Below are 20,890 nucleotides of genomic sequence, written 5' to 3'. Positions count from 1 at the left end.
CGTATGGCATTGACAGTGTGACACTATAAGCACATACATGTAATTAAAGTCAGTCATGGCAATGAGTGTAACCCTGGGCGATGTGGCAGCTGATTGGTGTGTTTATTGTATTTTAACCGTAAAAATAAGTGCTTTGGTCTTTTGAAATCACCATAGATTGTTTGTTGGTAGATCATGTGAATTGAAATGTCCTCAATGTCACTTTAAATGTGGATTGGATATGGATTACACTGCATACTATCCCTGGTGTTGTCCAGATTGACCAGATTGAGGTTACAGGTTGCTGTTTCTGCCGTGCTTTGTTTGTTATTTTTCAAATGGTAGTAAATGAGAGCAGTAGGGTTTTGTTATTCCTTTGGTCACTGAGGGTGTCTCCGTTGATAGGTGTCCTCTGGCGTGCATCACGCCTGATGTAGTGGAAGCCACATGCGGCTGTCTTCTGGCCCAGGTTGAAGAGGCTGAGAAGGAAGGGTACATTTTACCTCATGCTGAGAGAATGATTTTGGAGGAGTACGGCCAGTGCTTGACGCAAATTGTCAGATCGATATTCAAATCCGCCAAGGTGCAGTTTAATGTGCAGTTATAGCTTGGGAAAAACATGCTCATTGTAGTGATCCAGATTTATGTATCAACAAGTGATTCTGTTTTCATTTTCTTCTAAGTTAAAAGAGGAAAATAAAGATGCTCTTATTTACATTTCACATACACTCAGCTAAAGGATTATTAGGAACACCTGTTCAATTTCTCATTAATGCAATTATCTAATCAACCAATCACATGGCAGTTGCTTCAATGCATTTAGGGGTGTGGTCCTGGTCAAGACAATCTCCTGAACTCCAAACTGAATGTCAGAATGGGAAAGAAATGTGATTTAAGCAATTTTGAGCGTGGGATGGTTGTTGGTGCCAGACGGGCCGGTCTGAGTATTTCACAATCTGCTCAGTTACTGGGATTTTCACGCACAACCATTTCTAGGGTTTACAAAGAATGGTGTGAAAAGGGAAAACATCCAGTATGCGGCAGTCCTGTGAGCTGAAAATGCCTTGTTGATGCTAGAGGTCAGAGGAGAATGGGGCGACTGATTCAAGCTGATAGAAGAGCAACTTTGCCTGAAATAACCACTCGTTACAACCGAGGTATGCAGCAAAGCATTTGTGAGGCCACAACACGCACAACCTTGAGGCGGATGGGCTACAACAGCAGAATACCCCACCGGGTACCACTCATCTCCACTACAAATAGGAAAAAGAGGCTACAATTTGCAAGAGCTCACCAAAATTGGACAGTTGAAGACTGGAAAAATGTTGCCTGGTCTGATGAGTCTCGATTTATTTTGAGACATTCAGATGGTAGAGTGAAAATTTGGCATAAACAGAATGAGAACATGGATCCATCATGCCTTGTTACCACTGTGCAGGCTGGTGGTGGTGGTGTAATGGATGTTTTCTTGGCACACTTTAGGCCCCTTAGTGCCAATTGGGCATCGTTTAAATGCCACGGCCTACCTGAGCATTGTTTCTGACCATGTCCATCCCTTTATGGCCACCATGTACCCATCCTCTGATGGCTACTTCCAGCAGGATAATGCACCATGTCACAAAGCTTTAATCATTTCAAATTGGTTTCTTGAACATGACAATGAGTTCACTGTACTAAAATGGCCCCCACAGTCACCAGATCTCAACCCAATAGAGCATCTTTGGGATGTGGTGGAATGGGAGCTTTGTGCCCTGGATGTGCATCCCACAAATCTCCATCAACTGCAAGATGCTATCCTATCAATATGGGCCAACATTTCTAAAGAATGCTTTCAGCACCTTGTTGAATCAATGGCACGTAGAATTAAGGCAGTTCTGAAGGCGAAAGAGGGTCAAACACAGTATTAGTATGGTGTTCCTAATAATCCTTTAGGTGAGTGTATACAACCACTCTCTCGAGTTTGATTGCACATTTTGATTTGTTTAATATTCATTCATTAAATGTTCATTCCCACCACAGTTTGTATATTATTTGATTGCTTATTTGTAGGTCAAATTTATTGAGAATATATTATATCCTCTATATCCATAAATAAATACAAAAAACTTTGACAACTTTAAACTTTAGGCATTTGACGACAATGTTTACGTTTTTCACATATTTCTTGAAACTTGTTCTGGAATGTTTTTGTTGTACGGAAATGTGGCCTGTCTCTTGAATCTCTGAGACATTGAAGTAACAGTATTTCTTAGGGAAATTCTTTCAGTTTGTCAGTGTCAGTCATTCCCTTTTATTTTACTCACACTCCTTGGGTGAAAGATTTAGCTGGATATTTTCACTTTGTCATTTCTTGTTTTTTTTTAGCTGTCATATTGTTAAATATCGATGACTTATGCTGTATTTCTATGTAAATCTAATGTTGTTATATAAAGAGATTGAAATCCTGCCCTATTTTAATATAATAATTAAAAATGGTAAAACTTACTGAATCTGCCAAGGTCACTTGAATCAATGGGTTGGTCAATTTTGCATCACCTTTCATTCAAGCAAGTAATCTCATTTTGGTTTTTAAGGTTGAATTAGACTGTGAAAAAGGTGAGAGTCAGAAAAAACATGAGTGTTTTTCTCATTTGTTGAATTTTAGAGACAAAGTTGTTGGGAAAACCTCATTGTATTGATCTTCATTATGGCAGTGGTGCTCTTGACGTCAAGCTTTTTGTGCAGGTTAATGTAGTGAGCGTTCCCATGATAGGACAAGGTACAAGCAAGTGATGTCTCTCTCAGGGGGTTGTATCGAACCTTGGGTCCTGTTGTTAAAGAAGGACATAAATAGAGGAGAAGAGAACTGGACCGTTCAGATAGTTTGTTTCTTCTGATCATTAACAATTCTTGATCCCACGAAAATGGTAAATATGCATATTCTTTTGTGTTTAGCATACATTAGCATAAACTAGTGATGGATATATATTTTTTTATCAATACTTAACTATATTTCTCTTGCGTATAGATATCAAGAATGTGGATTTTATGGACTTGCTCAGTTGTGTTAATTCTACTGGTGATTGAGTGTCATTGCATTCAAAAGGTACATATTTTTTGTATTTGTATAGTGACTTTACCTTACATTTTTACCTTGTGCATTTACTGTAAATGTCTTGTAATAACAGACCACATTGTCTAAGAACTGGGGACCACAGTCAATGCTTTACCTAAAGGGAAAACGTGAGTGTTGTCTGGCTTCGTCAATACACTTTAGAGTAATCAAATCAATAGCCTGTTTGGATTATAGAGCATTGTAAATAAATATTAAACTTGCACATCCAAAGCAAACATGATATGTGTCTAGTTTTTGTTCTGTTGTTATTCAGGTTGTATTTTGATTGAGTGATCTATTTCATTTTTCCTAGATGGAAGACGGTTTGTACCTGACGTCAATGACATTATATCGAATTCAGGGTTGAAAAGCTGGTACGCGGTTCTCAAAGGTGTGAATCAATAACCCATGATACCTCAATGTGTGAAACTGTAAGCTCTTGAGCTGACTTAGTTTGCCTTCCATAATCTTGACTGTTGTGTTTTCAGGGTTTCAGAAACTGAAGTCGTTGAATGCAAGACAACAATCAGGAATGTTCACAACACAGAACTTTGTTTACCGTTAGCTGGAGTTGGACGTCTAAAGTATGTACAGTGTGGCATATTTTGTAATGTCTAAAATTCTAAGTAAATCTATTTATGTCAGATATTTGGGGGGAAACGAAATGTTTTTGTCTGCTCTGTAATGATGTCCACTGTTCAGATAGGATAGGATAATTTCTAAAATCTGTAATGATCTTTTGGATTAAGTTCACTTCCAACCTTTTCTGTGTGTTAATAGTTTACAACCAAAATTCTTACAATGTCTGTCATGTTTTATAAATAAAAGTAATAAATCATCCTCAGGTTAAACCAGATATGTTAACATGCTTTCTATGAATATATCCCTTGATTTGGGTGTCATACAGTATATGCTTATATTTTGCTCATAGATTTGTTTCAGTTGCTTTACTCATTTAGTTGCACTTTATTTAATCAACAGAAGTCATTGTAAGTACACATAGAGATTTATTAATACAAGGAGGCTGAGGTATTTCATATGACCTTAAATGCCTCTATCTCACTACCAAAGTTCCAACAGCTGCATAAGGAGAGATCAGATCATGTGAGCCAGACGTGTTATCTGCTCAGAGAGAAATGGCTTCCTTCCCTCCCTTAACTTACACGTGTGCTGGAGAGTGTTCAGTGTAAACTTTATGGCGATATACTCCCACAGTATGTCCTTTGTCTAGCGGGGGACATTTATATCTCAAATGACAATAGATTGTATTACAGTAAGGACCCTGGCTTAAAACAGAACTGCAAAAAAAGCAAATATTATGATGGTCACTATGCTTTTAGTCACTAGATAGTTTCACTTATCCAGGGTCACACAAATTTCTTGCAGCAAACCATTCTGATAGTAGATGTAAAGTACAGTGTACAGTAGATAAAAGGTTTAATTCTAAAACAATAGATATTCTGTTCAAAAGTAAGGCAAGACATATTTAGTATTTGTATGGTTGTCAAACAGGGGAACATGTCATAATACAACATAGTTAAAACCTAGTTATAGTGATGAACTACACCTGTGGTTACTTTGCTATAGGGCATTTGCCTGAACTTGAGGGGAATTGACTTCACCTTCTGAAGCAGTGGTGTAGTAGTATCTGAAGAGGTGGGCATATTGTGAATTTATGATTTATTTAAAGATCGAAATATTTTTAAATGTTAAGTATAGTGAAATTTAAACCTTTTATCTAAGCTGTGTCAGACTTGACGAATTTGGTCAAAGTAGGCTACTCAAAATATTAGGCTCTATATTATAATATTGTAATTATAATATTATTAAGTTAGATATCACATAGTACTCCTTACTGTGTATTTTTGGGACCATTGAATACATGAATATCAATAGCTCCACTTGGTAATTTATTTGTGTAGCATAAGTCTATAACAGTAGTTGTGGTTGACCATAGTAGTTTAACAGTTCTTTGCTCCAAGTTCAAAAAAGTTACCTTTTACTTTCTACACTGTGATTTTCATTTGGTGCAAGCTTGGCTACATACTGACTGTGAAATGCAAGTGCTTCATTTAATAAAAGCAAGGACATTTTCGCCATTTTAGTGCAGGGACTAGTAGCCAATTGTTAAAAACCATACTTGGCAGAATCAAAATAAGTGGTAAATCAAACTCAGACTTTAGAGTAAAGCTGTTTGAACTCCAATGCGCATCTGAACACATTCGTGCACCCCAGAAAGCCTCTGTACATCATGACACACATCTTGCAGAATGTAGACATCAGCCTGCAGTGCAGTGGACTCTCACTCCATCTTGCAGCGTCTTCACACAACTATACACAACAGGTATATAGTGCTTCAGATATCTACCCTCAGATTTCGCCTAGAGATAAAAAGGTGGATAATAAGGTGAACTGTTGTGTGAGGCGCGAAATTTTGGGAGCTTAAAACTGAGGTAAACTAAAAATACTCTATCGATCGAGGGGGTTATGTCCAAAATGGTTCCCTCCCAACTGACTGGCGGGCAAGTGTCTGTTTCGTGAGGAAAAACGACTACAGCCAAACAGAAATTGTCAGCAGCAGACAGCCAATTAAATATAAGAGCGTTTATCGCAGGCGCCGCGGATTGGTATACGCACACACCCCTTAATACTTTTTATTTTTTTATTTTCTTATCATGACCTTAAATAGCACTTGGCAGGTGAACAAGAAATTGCAGCTCTCTCTTTCACAGCGGGGCATATTTCCAGACCAGACCAGACCGCCAGAGCCGTGCGCAATTGGCGGTATAATTCACCCTTTGGATAAATCCAACAACACATCCACAAAAAGAGGACAATGTCGGGATTGAATCGCTCTTTCAACTTGCTGAGGGGTGCGATGAGGCATCAAATCATACCCAAAGCCAATATTTCAGCTAAGCCTGCCAAACATGTGTTGTCCACTGGGGTGAGTATGAGATGACTTTTATACGACTAGTTGCTGCGCACTTTAACCAGACTACATGGAGCGCGCCAGTTAGTGTGCGCAAAAACGCCATGCGCGAAGCGTTAAACAGAGTTTCCCCTAATGACTGTTTAAATATCTGAATAGGTCAGGCTATAAAAAGAGTTTAAGTCTGTTATGATTACCTGTGCATAAATAATTGCTGGTCAGTGTAATTAAAAGGGACAAACACGATTAACGCCATTGATCGTGTTTGCGCTCTCACGTACAGTGTGAGGAAATGGCGCGTCTTTAATTTTCCTGTTTGATTAATATTTTTTTATATATAGGTCAAAAGAACGAGGAAACTATTTTTGAGTTTTTAATTTATATATTTTAAATATATTCTTTGTGCCTTCTCGGCTGAAGTAGATCGTCCTGGAGAACAGCCAAATTTATGACCTTGTTGTGGACAAATAAGTCACTTAGTTCTGCACAAATTTAAACTGCAGTGTAGTCTCTAGGGGAAAGGGCACCAAAATGCAACCAATTTAGGCTATTTTACTTTAAATGGAATGTATTTGATACGTGTGGAATGCATGGGGGGAAAAGCAGTAATAATATGACTAGACATGGCCTATCTACAGTCTGTTGCTTTGTTTTTGTGTGTTTTTTTTTTTAACCTTCTTTTTACCATTTAAATATGCTTAACTTTGCAAACTATAAAATGTGTTAATTTAATACAAAAAAAGGCTGTTACGTTGTCAGTTAACAAACTGTATTGTTTAAAACTTAAGAATTTTGTTTGCTAAGTTCTAAAAGTTAATTATTCTCATTATTTTTAATTAAATACTTTACATTTATTCTAAATTCATATGTACACCACTTAAAGGGATAGTTGACCCAAAAATGAAAATTCTCTCAACATTTACTCACCTTCATGCCATACACACTAGATGTGTATGACTGTCTTATATATATATATAAATCAACACACACACACACAGATTTTTAAAAGAATATCTCAGCACTGTAGATACAATGCAAGTGAACGGTGGCAAGAACTTTGAAACTCCATAAATCAAATAAATTGCAGCATAAAAAGAATACACATGATTCCAGTGGTTAAATCCATGCCTTCAGAAGTGATATGATAGGTGTACTTTAGAAACAGTTCAATATTTTATGTAATATTCAATATTTCTTTTTTTTTTTTTTTTTTTACAATCAATCTCAGCCCAGACTAGTAGGTGGCGATATGTATGAAGAATGCAAATCACCAAAAACAAAAGAAGAATGTGAAAGTGAAGATTTATAGTAAAAACATATAACCCACACTTTTCATATTGCTTCTGAAGTTATGGGTTTAAACACTGAGTCATATTACCTTTTTGTGCTTGTTGGAGCTTCAAAGTTCTGGTCACTATTCACTTGCAACGTATGGACCTACAGATTTGATTTTCAAAAATAAGTCATACACATCTGAGTAACAATGAGAGAATTTTCATTTTTGGGTCAACTATCCCTTTAAAGATGACTCAATTCATTTAGATTTATGATTTAGTACATCATAAAAAAAGACTGAAAATGTAAATCGGTATATGCTTAAATATGCAATCATGTGTTAATTTGATATATTTTAATTTGTCAGTGTTGACAAAGTCAGTGTCATCCTTGTTGCTAGTAGATTAAATCCCATTCTGATTATAGTTTTGTGCATTCTTATGCACATTTAAACAACAATATTGATTACTGCAGTTCAACATCTCATTATTTGCATTGTGATCTTGATGCAGGAGCAAGTTATCGCAATGGGAGTCTTGTTTGTGACCATCCTGGGGCCTTCTGGCTGGATCCTGTCACATTTGGAGGACTACAAGAAACGTCCTGGTGCTGGTGGAGAATAAATTGTCAGCCTCTGAGCATTCCTCCTTATTAAGCCTATTTAACCTTTGATAAATAAAATGAATGTACTCAAGTGGTGGCACACTGGTCTGAATAAATAAAAATATTTAACCGATCCTTTATTCTAAAAGTCATGGTCATTGTATGTTGTACTGTACAATTGCTGTTTAGAGGTCAGAACCAACATAACTGAATAACACTGTCATATTTTGTTTTTTAAGAATTAAAATAATTTAGATATAAGCAAAAACTAAAAAAAGCTTCCAATGAAATGTACAACTACGTAGCAAGTCAGCTTCTCAATGAAAACTTTAAAATGTGTCTAAATATAAATTCTTTCAGTTGCTTTGCTGTAACCATGTTTCATCCAAATTATTGAAAAGAGGACATTTATGTAATTCAATTGAGTGATAGCATCCGTTCCTAGTTCCTTTGTGTTCATTTTCCTAAAACAATTGGCTGAGGATTGTTTTTGCAGCCGTGAGATTAAGCAGTTAAGCACTAAAGACAGGGATGCTATTAATCTATTGATAGACGTGCTGGATGGGTAAAACATTTTAACATTTCAAGAATTAAAAACAAAAAAAACTGCTGTGCAGCCACAATTTGGTCCCATAATATAAAGTCAGATGATCCTACAATGAATATAAAAAATGATAAGACCTTGAAGTCCGAGTGCTGTGCAGTGTTACTGAAATCCAATATTTATATACACTAGTTCATGGCTCCAATAATAAAAACCAACCTATCTTCTGAGACAACCGAAAGATGTTGCTAAGATACAAAGATGAATCAGATCTATCAACCACCAAAAATATCTGTAGAAAGATTTGACCAAGGCAAACGTATTCATTCTGTGCAATAGTAGGTCTAAAAACATTGTTCCTTTCCAGTCTCAGCCCACTGTGATTTCGTACTACTTGTTTACAGTAAGTTGCATTGTTTCAGGACAGGATGTGGTCACTTTAATTCCTGAGTGGGAGTAACAGCATTTTAAATTCAGTTTCGGAGATCAGCGAGGTCACACATTAACCAGGGTCAGAAAATAATGGGGCCTAGGTGCAAAAATTCAACCAAAAGTAAAAAAAGCCTAATGAGTTCTTCTGAGTTTTATTTCTAACATCGGATATATTTCTTAACATTCTATTCTAGGCCTAAATTGTCAATAAATTGAAGAATTTGACATGTTTAAAAATATGATTAGAAAACATGTGCACTCATAAAGATAAAAAAAATCCAGGGACAAAGATTGCCCCTTAAAAGGGAAAGTTAATCTCTAACATGGCTCTGAACCAAACTATATTCTTGCTTTTCTGTAATGCTGCCGAATTAAGCCAATACAGAAATGACACATTCATTCATATGACAATTGTATTTGTTCACGATTCTTTCATAAACTTTTGTTAAATGTGAAGTGTGTAATTCCTGCCCGACCAAACCGAATAGCAAAAATAAATATGGTTTTCAAAACAGCTTTTGAATACACCCGTCAACCTTTGATCAAACAGATAGGTCCGCCCTCAACTCAAGCCATTGGTCGAGTCAATGTTGTTTTGTCTAATGAGTCGGGTTCCTCAAAACAAAGAGGAATTTTCATAGTGCCACAGACAATAATAATAAAAAAAATGATAAAATCTAAAATAAAAGAGCAGTCCTGTAAACAATTTGCTTTAATGACATAATGAACATACTGACATGTCACACAAATAACTAGAGACTTAGGGAGAATGAAATATAGGGGCAATTTGGATGGGTCAGACAGTGTACAGGGCATTTCTAAGTAAGTACATCCTGAGCTTGGTGTTCCACCAGCATGGCCATGTTCTTGACATCTCCACACCAAAGGTCCAGACGATCTTTCATGCCCTTAATCTGTGGAGATGGGAAAGAAAATGTGGTCAACTCTAAATATTACATTTATTGAAAACCCAATAAGGCTAAAAAAAATAAAACTGCTTGAGAAGTCCATTAAGGTGGACGTACCTGCTGCAAGTCCAGAACTCTAGGTTGAACCCAGGTCATGTGAACTTTCTTGTCCACCTCGTCAATGCTTCCCTTGATCAGTCCGACAGACAGAGTCTTCATCACCAACAGCTCCACCTGAGGAAGAGGATAATCACTGGAATGTCTGGACAGATTTCCCAGACACAGATTAAGACTAGCCCAGGATTGAACCGCACTCTCAATGGTGACTGAAAATCCTCCATTAATAACAGGTGTAATCTGTCTGGAACTGTCGTTTGAGAAAACAGATTAGCCAAACAAATAACAACTCTCCAGAAGTAATAAAAATAGTTAAGAAAAACTTTTAATTGGAAGTTACTAAAGCACACAAAATCAATATGAAATCAAGTTGTACATTTTACCTCTAGAACGGATATGTGGGTCAAAAATGACCCAGCGGCTAGTTTACAAAACATTACTTTTACATGAAATGTAAATCTTTTGATCTGCCACTCCAGGTATTCCACAATGGTGTCTTAGATCATGTGAACTTGTTTTCATGTGACTAGGCCTGTTGAGACATTTCATATTACCACAAAACATGGAAATTGCCAATATTTTTAACACTCACCCAAAACTACAACTCCATTTTCAATGTGTCTGAAACTCTTCAGAATTTATTAAAATATATATAAACTATTTAAAGCTACACTAAACAAGAAATTTTGGTTGGAAATTAATAATTTCATTAATGAGCAATACACCAACAATCCGTCTTCCAAACCATGTGTGGCAAGGAGGAGGATGTGGCCGGGCCGTTAGGGTGTAGTCATGAATAATTGCCGCGGTGGATGCCGTGGGCCTCCACACGCGGTATGTCTCTGCGGTAACGTGCTCAATGTGCTACGTTATAAGATGTGCGGGTTGATGGTCTCAGACGCGGAGGCAGCTGATATTCATCCTCCGCCACCAGGATTGAGGAGAGTCACTACACCACCACGAGGGCTTAGAGCAAATTTGGAATTGAACATCCCAAATTGGTAGAAAAAAGGGAGAAAAAAAAAAAAGAAAAGAAACAATTATGCTTTTCAGTCAGTTCCCGCCTTCCGTACATTGGTGCCGAAACCCAGGAAGGAGGGACTCGCTGTCACGGAGTCCTCCGCCAGAGGAGTAACTGCGGCCATCTGCCTGGGGACGGAGGGGTCATGGCTGGCTGGCGAGAGCCGGAGCAACCGCTGCTGTTCAGCAAAATGACGAGGAGGAGGGCATGGCCGGGCCGTGAAGGTGCATGGCCAGCGCTGAATCAGATGGTCAGCAGCAGAGTGAGATAAAAGGCCATCCGGAGACAATAGTTTGAGAAAGATGCATGCAGCCACGCTGCATGTGTGTGTGTTTGTTTATGTTTGTTTTATTGTTGTGTTAAAAGAGAAAAAAACAAACAAACCTCATTCTCTTGGATTTTGGCACTCTGAGCGATTTCCTGGAAAGTCAGCTGCCTGTGATTGGCTGGCCTCGTGAAAGTCATCTATGCATAACAATCAATCGTTAACTATTTTTAGTATTGTTGTTTACAGTAGTGGTAATTCTTTTTGTGCTTATTTTTATCATTTATAATTATGTACCAATTAACTTGTTGGCAATGTTTCCATTTAGAGCAAATATTTAATTTCCTTTGGGATAAATAACATTTATACCTCCATTACACAGAGTAACTGTATCTTCTGCATGAGTTTGTCCTCTTTAGATGCAAGATCAGGCTTTGGAGAGAAACAAAATCCATTTGTAAATAAAATAGCAGATTCACATTCACATTGTATAGTAACAATATAAATACATTTTTACTTAAAATCTTCTAGGCTACATTTGCAAAGAAATCGCTTTAATGTTCAGCTTAATTATGGCATTTCCAATATAATAACTTGTTTGCTCACCTGTTGGCCCCAGGCCGTCTTCAGGGTTTGAAATCGCTCCACATTGCCCGTGTTAAATGCATAGAGCGTGTCTATCAGCCACTGTTTGTCTGTGTTCCTCAATGATTCCAGGACGGGGTGCATCAGCTTAAAGTATCAAATTCATGTTTTTACTGCAAACAAAATCATCTACAGTGCCAGACAAGCAGTTTGCTTCAGTCTTGGTACAATTGACTGTTTCAAACCTATGAAACAAATATACAGTCCAAACAATGCACTGAAGAAACGTACCAATTCGCCAAAGTTGTACACACCCTCTCCGAGCAGGCCTGCCAGACCCAATGTGAAAGCTCTTTCTTGCTGCTCTGCCTCTGTTGTGAGATAATCACAAAGTGATAGTTAATATTTAACCACTGTTCAATTTGCATATTTTCACCTGAAATGAAGCATATACTTCAAATTGTTTTCTGTAAGAGGTTTGAGCGGCCACTAGAGGGCGATGTCAGTCATTTAATGTAAACATCAAAAATAAGTCAGAAGGTTTACCTAACAAATCTTTTGCTTCCACGCAACCCAAGTACCGCAGGGCGTCCTTATAGTACATGGCGTGGTTGCCGATGATGCGGTAATATTTGCTCGAAAGGTCGTAAAATCTCCCGTGCACTGATGTCACACCTGGTAGATTGTTCAGCATCTCGTCTACTTCCTCGATTAATTTCTGCAAAATTAAGAAAAACATATAAGAAAATTTGAACAGCACAAGGTGTGAGGATAACTTTCTGACATTCCTAAGTGTCAAATACAAGTGGGGCTCTAGTAAGAGAAGAAATCTAGAGTGCTTATTAAAACCAAGGATGTAATAATAGATAAACATTTGCCAAAAAAAGACCTTTGTCGCTGGGAGATCGTTGATGACAAGCTTGAGACTACCAATTGAGGTTTTGCAGAGGATGACGGCCTCTTCACTGGCCTTCACCTGATTGGGTAAATCAACAAACTCTAGTTTTTAATACGGTGTGAATCTTGTCTTAAACTCTCCTCTAATAAGAGCTTGACAATACATCTCAGAGATTAAAACCACTTTCTACCTTTTCCTTTGTTTTCTCAAGAAAGCTGATCGCAGTATTTGGGTCTGTTGATAAAACAAGGCAGACATTATTATTATTATAATATAAATTTATTCACAAATTGACCATTTACTAATATTAATATTTTTATTATGAGTTTTTATGGGCTACGGAAAAGACCGAACTGACCCCAAATACAAAAATTAATTTAGTTTCAAGAACATCTGTTACCTGGCATTTGTTTAGCAACATGAAGGATGATTTCAACTAAGGACAGTGGGTTGATCCTGGCAAAACACAAACATTTATTAATTTTAATACAATTCAACAAATAATCTATACTGTATATTACATAACAGCTTTTCAAAAACATGAGACTATCACAATGAGCAAAAAGCAGTGGTCGGGAACCTTTATTCACTAGGAGACAATTTTTTTAATTTTCGGTTGATGCATTTTTTTCCGAAAGAGCATAGACAACAGGTGAAAAATTACAAATAGCCTACAGATTAAGAACTAAAGACAATTCTAAATATAAAGAATAATAATAATAATCATAATAAATAAACCTAATAAATTCCCATGTGTGTCCCCCCCAAAAAATGTGTTTGTATTGCATTTTGATAATACAGCGTATGCTGCCTAAAGAAAATAAAACAGAACTCAAGTTGTCCTTATTTATTATAAATACAGTACTGTGCAAATGTTTTAGGCACTTGTGAAAAATGTTACATAGTGAGGATGTCTTCACTTAAATGTCATGCAAAGTCCAGTAAACATAAAAAAGCTAAATCAATATTTGGTGTGACCCCCTTTGCCTTTAAAACAGCACTAATTCTCCTAGGTACACCTGGACACAGTATTTCTTGGTTGTTGGCAGATAGGATGTTCCAAGCTTCTTGGAGAATTTGCCACAGTTCTTCTATCTATTTAGGCTGTCTCAATTGCTTCTGTCTCTTCATGTAATCTTAGACTGTCTCAATGTTCAATGGGGGGCTTTGTGGGGGCCATGACATGTGTTGCAGTGCTCCCTGTTCTTCTATTCTAATCTTTTCTATTTGCAAAAGTAATGTTTGGGAGTCTAACATTTATATTCCCTATTGACACAATAAAGCTGAAGATATATACATAACCATCTTAAGACAAATGTTTTTGTGAAACATCTTATGTGCCAAAGACTTCTGCATAGTACTGTATACTGTATGTTATTAAACCTGCAGTGTTGCGCTCACATTGCGTAAGAATGAACTGCTCTGTGTTAATAAAGTAAACTAAACTCACAGCACCTCCTGAGATGATCGGAGATCATTTGCAGCATTCTCATAGACAATATTATTCTTGCAAATAGAGTTCAGACAAATGAAATAGAGAAAAAGGAGTGATAACTCTTTACATGCGCGTGTTCCAAGAGACAGGGTCCCGCTGCACGCCTCTGAACAAACAGCGAATCCGACACAAGCAATGATGGCTTTTCTTTTGTCTGTTCTTATACAATAAAATATAATAAAATGTCACTTTGTGACTACTTTTTCTGTTGGAAAATGATCTTTAGAAAGTTTTAAACAATCATGCGTTGGTGAATGGTGAGACACCCGCAAGCCACTTGATTTTTAACAAAGAGCCACTTATGGCTCGCGAGCTATAGGTTACCGACCCGTTTTAAAGTGAAAAAATTGCTTTTCAGTTCCTGGAAAATAAACAAGGCCCATGTACATGATCACTTATGGAGTTGTTTCATAGTCATAGTTACATCAGTATGTCTCATCATCAGACATGCTTCTCACCTGTGTTCAAAATCACTGATGAAGTTTTCATAGAGCTGCGGAAAACAAATGAAAATATCAGGCATTTAAAATGTTTCCGATAACATGTCTGAAGTGTATAGATCCAGCCAAATTCGGATATGATATCATACCTGAATGAGACCGTCCCCTTTGGCGAAATACGTGTCCTGCACGAAGACGGACAACTGCAGAGTCAACTGATGCCACAATCTTTCAAAAGAGAGAGCGAACAAGTATGCATTCAAATCATAAAACCTTTACTAAAATGTGTCAAATACGGTCTCAAACTGTTCTGCAATTGCCCCAATTAGTTTAAGAGTATCTATTCTTCTATACTTTTTAATCTCTTAAAGGAATAGTTCACCCAAAGATGATAGTTCTCTCATCATTAACTCACCCTTATGTCATATCAAACATGTATGACTTTCTTTCTTCTGCAGAACACAAATGCAGATTTTTAGAAGAACATCAGCTCTGTAGGTCCATACAATAAACAAAACTGTGAAGCTCCAAAAAGCACAAAGTAATCCAAACGACTCCAGCGGTTTAATCCATGTCTTCTGAAGTGATCCAATCAGTTTTGGGTGAGAAGTGACCAAGATGTAACTCCTTTTCACTGTTCATCTTACCATTGCAAGATGCATCTCAAGCTCAATTACACTTCCAAGTGCTTGACACATATACGAAGAGCGCTAGATGGTGCTATAGGAAGCTGATGTCAAGATTTTTAGTGAAAATGTAGTTATATTTTGGTCTGTTCGCACATAAAACGATTGGATCGCTTCAGAAGACATAGATTTAAGCATATGAGTCATATTGATTACTTTTTTGTCCTGTTTTGAAGCTTGGAAATTTGGTTACCATTCACTTGCATTATATGAATAAACAGACATAAAATCTCTATTGAAATATATTAATTTGTGTTCCACGGAAGTCATATGTGTTTGAGACGACATAAGGGAGAGTAAATTGTTAAATAATTACTACTTTTGGGTGAACTACCCCTTTAAGAAGCTCAAGCAATGTGATCTGGTGTATTTACACCCTTCCAAAACAACACGTGATTTTAAAGCGTATATAAGTTTTAAACCTTTATAAATTTCAAAAACATATCTCAGATGCAACACATTAAACAACAGATCATGAAAAAGTGATTTCATGGTGCAGTAAAGGCTTATCAACTACATAAACATACTAGCGCTCATTTTAAAATAACTGCACCAACATAAATATAAGCATTACATAAATACAGGGCGGATACTATCTAAAAACTCAACATAAAGTGCACAAAGCGGATTATACAAATAAGTATATGTGTAATAAGTCTCCTTTAGCTAAGCATGCTAAATGACTCAGCTAGCCCACATTCACACACACTCTGAATAAACATGCGTCTTTCACACTTTTTGTTGTAAAAATTCTCCATTGAGTGCCACTCCGAAGCCATCTCAGGCGTCGGACTCTTGCTCTGCTGTTGTTTGAGGTATCCGATAACATCTTTCATCTTAAATGTAAACGTTTGATTGTGTAAGAAGAATGATTCTCTCGCTGTCACGACGACTCAATCTTCTTCACCATTGAACAACTGAAGTAACGCAAAAGAGAACAGAGCGCTACCGCCACCTAGAGGATCTGTCTGTATATCTATCTATTTATAACAAAAGGGAAATATGAACTCTTCGTTTGTGAGGGTATCTGAGGTGGGAGACAATGACAAATTCATCTCTTTTATTACTGATATCACAATCAAGTTTTTTTTAACACAACGTGATACAAATAATTTCAAATACAACATTCCTCTCAGTCTTTCATACATACTTTATTATACGGACATTTTTACCAATGGATCACTGTGGCTACAACAACATACAGCAACTCGACCCTTTTCCACACACATCACAATTCACTATTTGTGTCGAAGAGCTGATCCAATAATAATAATCATGCCACAGAACAAAATTGAACACAGGAGGCTTTACATGCTGTAGTGCAAAACCGAAATATTTTAAGCAAAATTAAGAATGATTCTCTGAAAATATCACATATTCCGTAAACTCTTTCATAAAATCGTAGCTTAAAATAATTCCCCTGCTCAGTTCATCCTGAAACCAAATAAATAAATAGCAGTGCTCTCTCATTGTCATCATTCATACATACTTCTTAGGCCACAGTCTAAATTATAAATTAATATGTGCTCCCATGGCATCATATAGTGTTATGAATACAGAAAGTTCCATTACTGTAAAAAAATTCTGTTAAATTAATAAATACAAGCTGTGTGGAACCAAACCATGTTTTCACTGTCATTGTATAGAACATATTACCTAAAAAACAGGCCAACACAATAAACCTCAAATTAACTGAAAATAATATCACTAGGTGACATGAATAAACAGCGGCTGTGTCAAAAGGTTTGATTCTTTAATATGATTCACCAAGAGTTTTTCTTTTTGATTAGGCCTATATATAACTCAAGTGCTTGCTTGCACTGCAACATTCCAAATATCCCATCAATGGAATTTGGGGACACCCCATTAGTTTGTATCGCTGTCACTTTCAGAATTATTGGGTTCTCCGAACTGTTGATGGGCTAAAAATTGGAGTTCTTGTGGTTCCAATGAGGTCATTTTACCGTCAGCTCCAATTTTCATAGGCTGGATTACCTGCTGCCTAAAAAAAGAATGTTTACAATTACTTGTTTGGACAGTTGACATCATACTATTTAAAATAAATGTGCTAGAATTCCTGCTTGTATAGTTTGGGTCTTCCGAAGCAGTAAAATGTATTACCTGGAGAGTTTGTCGAACATGTTGACTAGTTTCATGGCCTCCAATTCTTTCTGTTCTTCAGTCATTCCCTCCATTGGGTTGGGCTGCTCTCCCTCCACACGTCCAGTTACAGGATTGATACTGTACAGCACAAAGAACAACCATCTCTTACACATCTGTTACATGCATTACATTTGCAGGTGGCCATTACAGCATATTATAAGCACAAGCTTCTATCTATGTTTACAAGTATATAATAAAGTATAGACATATACAATGTTGAGCTATATGTACTGTATATCTCAACCAATGTCAGAAATTAACTGTTTTTTAACAATATTAATTATAAATCTCCACCTTTGACAAGCCCCGACCAGTAGTTGGCGATATGCACAAAGAATGTGAATCGCAAAAAACAAAAGAAGAAGAATGTGAAAGTGAAAGTAGAGATTTATAGTAAAAAAGTACTTAAATATTGATCCGTTTCTCACCAACACCTATCATATCACTTGTGAAGATATTAATTTAACCACTGGAGTCTTATTGGTTAATCTTATGCTGCCTCTATGTGCTTTTGTGGCCACCATTAACTTGCACTGTATGGACCTACAGAGCTGAAATATTCTTCTAAACATCTTTGTGTTCTGCAAAGGAAATAAAGTCCTACACATCTGAGATGGCATGAGAGGGAGTAAATTATAAGAGGACAACATTTTTTGGGGTGAACTATCCCTTTAAGTTGCTTTCAATTGGTCTTGTTAAGCTTGTAAGTTTTGTATATGCAAACTGCTTCAGGATACTGCTTTTCACTTTCATCTTATTGGTTGTGACATACTGAGGCTTCGCCTCTCTGTACTCCTCAGTGTCGCTGTCCTCGTCCTCTGAATAGTGACCAGGATCTCGCCCCCCTCTCAACAGGCCCCGCGCTGCCAGCAAACCCGCCGCATTACCGTACCCTGTGTACTTGATGAACCTGGAAACTGACACATGACAGAACGAAGAGCTATTATGTACCACCAACTTCAATGTATGCAATGATATATGCTCTCATTCATTATTTTAATGAAAAAATGGACTCGACACTTAACCTTTAAGATTAAGCCATCAATGTCATGGACTGAATATTTGATTTAATTGTTGTTTAGCGTACCACTCTCTTTGCACAGCACAAACAGGAACTCAGCTGCACAGTGCTTCACGTCCGTGTCTATGTGGGTCATTAGACGTACCAGCTTGTTTCGCAGGGCGTTACCAACCTCGGGTCGGTTTTTGACATCTCGTAACGGGGGAAGCACCTGATCAGACATGCACGGATAAGGGCACAAAAACATATTTTATCAGAACAAATAAAACCAATGACAATCTCTCTTAATGAAGTCCAAATACAAGTCTTCAGCCAATCTCACTTTCATTCGTAAGAATTTTCTCGTCTCTCTGTGAATGCGGGCGCTCTCCGTCAGTAGATTTAATGAAGGCAGCAGGGTTTCCTTTACCTTGTTTCCCTAGAAATATAACATGTGGAGAGTGAGGAATCAAACTGATTCATATCTGAGTGCCAGCTGTGTCCCGGCATAAAACCTCCCTAAGGTACTGTACTCTCTCTCCCATTGCGGCCAGCAAAAAACAATAACAAATGAATTAGTACACTGATAAAAACAGGTGTAGCCCTGCTGAAAAGACCAGCATTGCTGGTCACCAGCTTATGTTGCGTTTTGTGTGCTGTTACCCCAGCATGGGATGCTGGTGGCCCACCAGGCTTCACCAGCTAGGTTTTACTGATGAAAAGCATGGCTATGCTGGTCCACCATCTAGACCAGCACCAAACATTATCTTGAAGGGATGTGAATTAGACACTCGATTTCTGCCTGATTAAGATATGTTGTTAAAGTTTTCTCAATAACATCTTGCAAAAGGTCTTATTCAATCTTTATAAATGTCTATCGAGTAGTTATGCTGTCTTAAAAATCATTATTTCGTACACTTTAACAATGCTCACTCTGTCGAGTCTTTTCTCCATAAACTCCAGCAACACTTTGACAGCATCCATGTTAACGCCCATGTATTCAATAGACCCCTGCTGGACTTTAGGCATCAGCAAGACATCAAGACATGGAAGAGGCAGGTTCCCCAGCAGGTTCACCGTGTGGCTATAGAAAACAAATTCACACTTACATTTTAACCCAACATTACAGACCGACAAGAATCATGGGGTATAAATGTGCCACAAATACTCAGTCTTGAAGCTAGCCTTTTCTCTTTACAAAATGACTAATTACCTAGCAACAAGATCCCAGTGGATCTGCTCTAATTTATTACGTACTGTTACAAATCAGAGCAAGGCACACAGCTAGACTGAACAGAATCTGTGCCAGTGTGTTACATTGTCAAGTTCAAACTTCACATAATTCAGTTTTGCATATTTTAATGAATTGCTAAATTACTGTGGCTTTATAATCCATCAATCCTTCCCAGATCTTGTTTGAGTCCATATTTTCAGATGTGTGCACGCGCACCTGTGCATCTCCTCTGTGCGTTCCTGCCCCTCTGAGGTGCTCATAATACAGTGTCTCAATATGGCACCCAGGTGTCTGTAAGTGGCTGCTTCCTCCTGCGCCAAGCAGAATGCAAGTCCCATGAAACAACATTAGATCTGCTTCACTTTTTAAACACTTACTTATTTACACTGAGAGAACAGTCAAATTGGTATGGATATGAAACACCTTGACTTAGTCTCTGTGAGATTATAAAAAACAAACAAGCATATTGTTGAACTCAAGCAATGTAAAATGACTTAAAGTAATTAATAAATAAATAACTTAATTTATTTTGAAGCTAAATTAGTCAAGGCTCATACTTGATCTTCCTGATGAAACTACCAGTTCTTGCAAGGCAGCAAAATAACTGAAGCGTTAACAGTTCTGCGAAAGTTTATGTTTTTACTGAAAAACATATTTATCACATTTCAATTAAATGGAAGAAATAGGATCAATCACAATTCAGTATGCGCTTATGGATCACAACAGTCTGGTTCCAGAAGTAAAAATCCAATTTTTTTTTCCATTGGGGAATTGATTTTAACAATAACCTATAAACCTTTAAAGACAGGCCTACAATGGTTAATTGATTGTATATGCTTATGCTAAAGCTATTAGTGTGTGCTATTTTTGTATTTGCATTTAAAGGGATTGTTCAGCCCAAAAATGAAAATTCTCTCATCATCTACTCACCCTCATGCCATCCCAGATGTGTATGAATTTCTTTCTTCAGCAGAAAACCAACAAAGATTTTTAGAAAAATATCTCAGCTCTGTAGGTCCATACAATGCAAGTGAATGGTGATCAGATCTTTGTAGCTCCTAAAATCACATAAAGGAAACATGGAAATAATCCATAAGACTCTAGTGGTTAAATCCACATCTTCAGAAGTGATTTAATAGGTGTAGATGAGAAATAGATCAAAATGTAAGTCCTTTTTAGTCTAAATCTCTACTTTTACATCTGAATGTGAAAGCTAAAG

At 37.2% G+C, this 20,890-nt stretch overlaps 2 protein-coding genes across 2 annotated transcripts; both read right to left on the bottom strand.

The window, feature by feature from the left end:
- Positions 1-9,531: 9,531 nt before the first annotated feature.
- LOC127642413 (26S proteasome non-ATPase regulatory subunit 13-like) lies at positions 9,532-16,176 on the bottom strand. The gene is made up of 13 exons (XM_052125032.1): positions 16,010-16,176; positions 14,738-14,816; positions 14,607-14,641; positions 13,054-13,109; positions 12,844-12,887; positions 12,645-12,731; positions 12,302-12,473; positions 12,047-12,126; positions 11,777-11,902; positions 11,540-11,602; positions 11,290-11,370; positions 9,885-10,001; positions 9,532-9,773 (listed from the first exon to the last, which is right to left on the bottom strand). Exons 1-13 carry the CDS (start codon positions 16,108-16,110, stop codon positions 9,678-9,680), a joined length of 1,137 nt encoding a protein of 378 aa, XP_051980992.1. The 5' UTR covers positions 16,111-16,176; the 3' UTR covers positions 9,532-9,677.
- A 156-nt stretch (positions 16,177-16,332) lies between these two features.
- Positions 16,333-20,695, bottom strand: LOC127642412 (synembryn-A-like). Its single transcript, XM_052125031.1, has 7 exons — positions 19,888-20,695; positions 19,371-19,521; positions 18,781-18,876; positions 18,525-18,669; positions 18,210-18,354; positions 17,396-17,515; positions 16,333-17,276 (listed from the first exon to the last, which is right to left on the bottom strand). Exons 1-7 carry the CDS (start codon positions 20,007-20,009, stop codon positions 17,141-17,143), a joined length of 915 nt encoding a protein of 304 aa, XP_051980991.1. The 5' UTR covers positions 20,010-20,695; the 3' UTR covers positions 16,333-17,140.
- Positions 20,696-20,890: the final 195 nt, after the last annotated feature.

The sequence above is a fragment of the Xyrauchen texanus genome, unplaced genomic scaffold (assembly GCF_025860055.1).
Source record: "Xyrauchen texanus isolate HMW12.3.18 unplaced genomic scaffold, RBS_HiC_50CHRs HiC_scaffold_607, whole genome shotgun sequence".
NCBI lineage: Eukaryota > Metazoa > Chordata > Actinopteri > Cypriniformes > Catostomidae > Xyrauchen > Xyrauchen texanus.
Note: the sequence above shows the minus strand (reverse complement) of the source record. Positions and strands in the feature narration are given on the sequence as shown.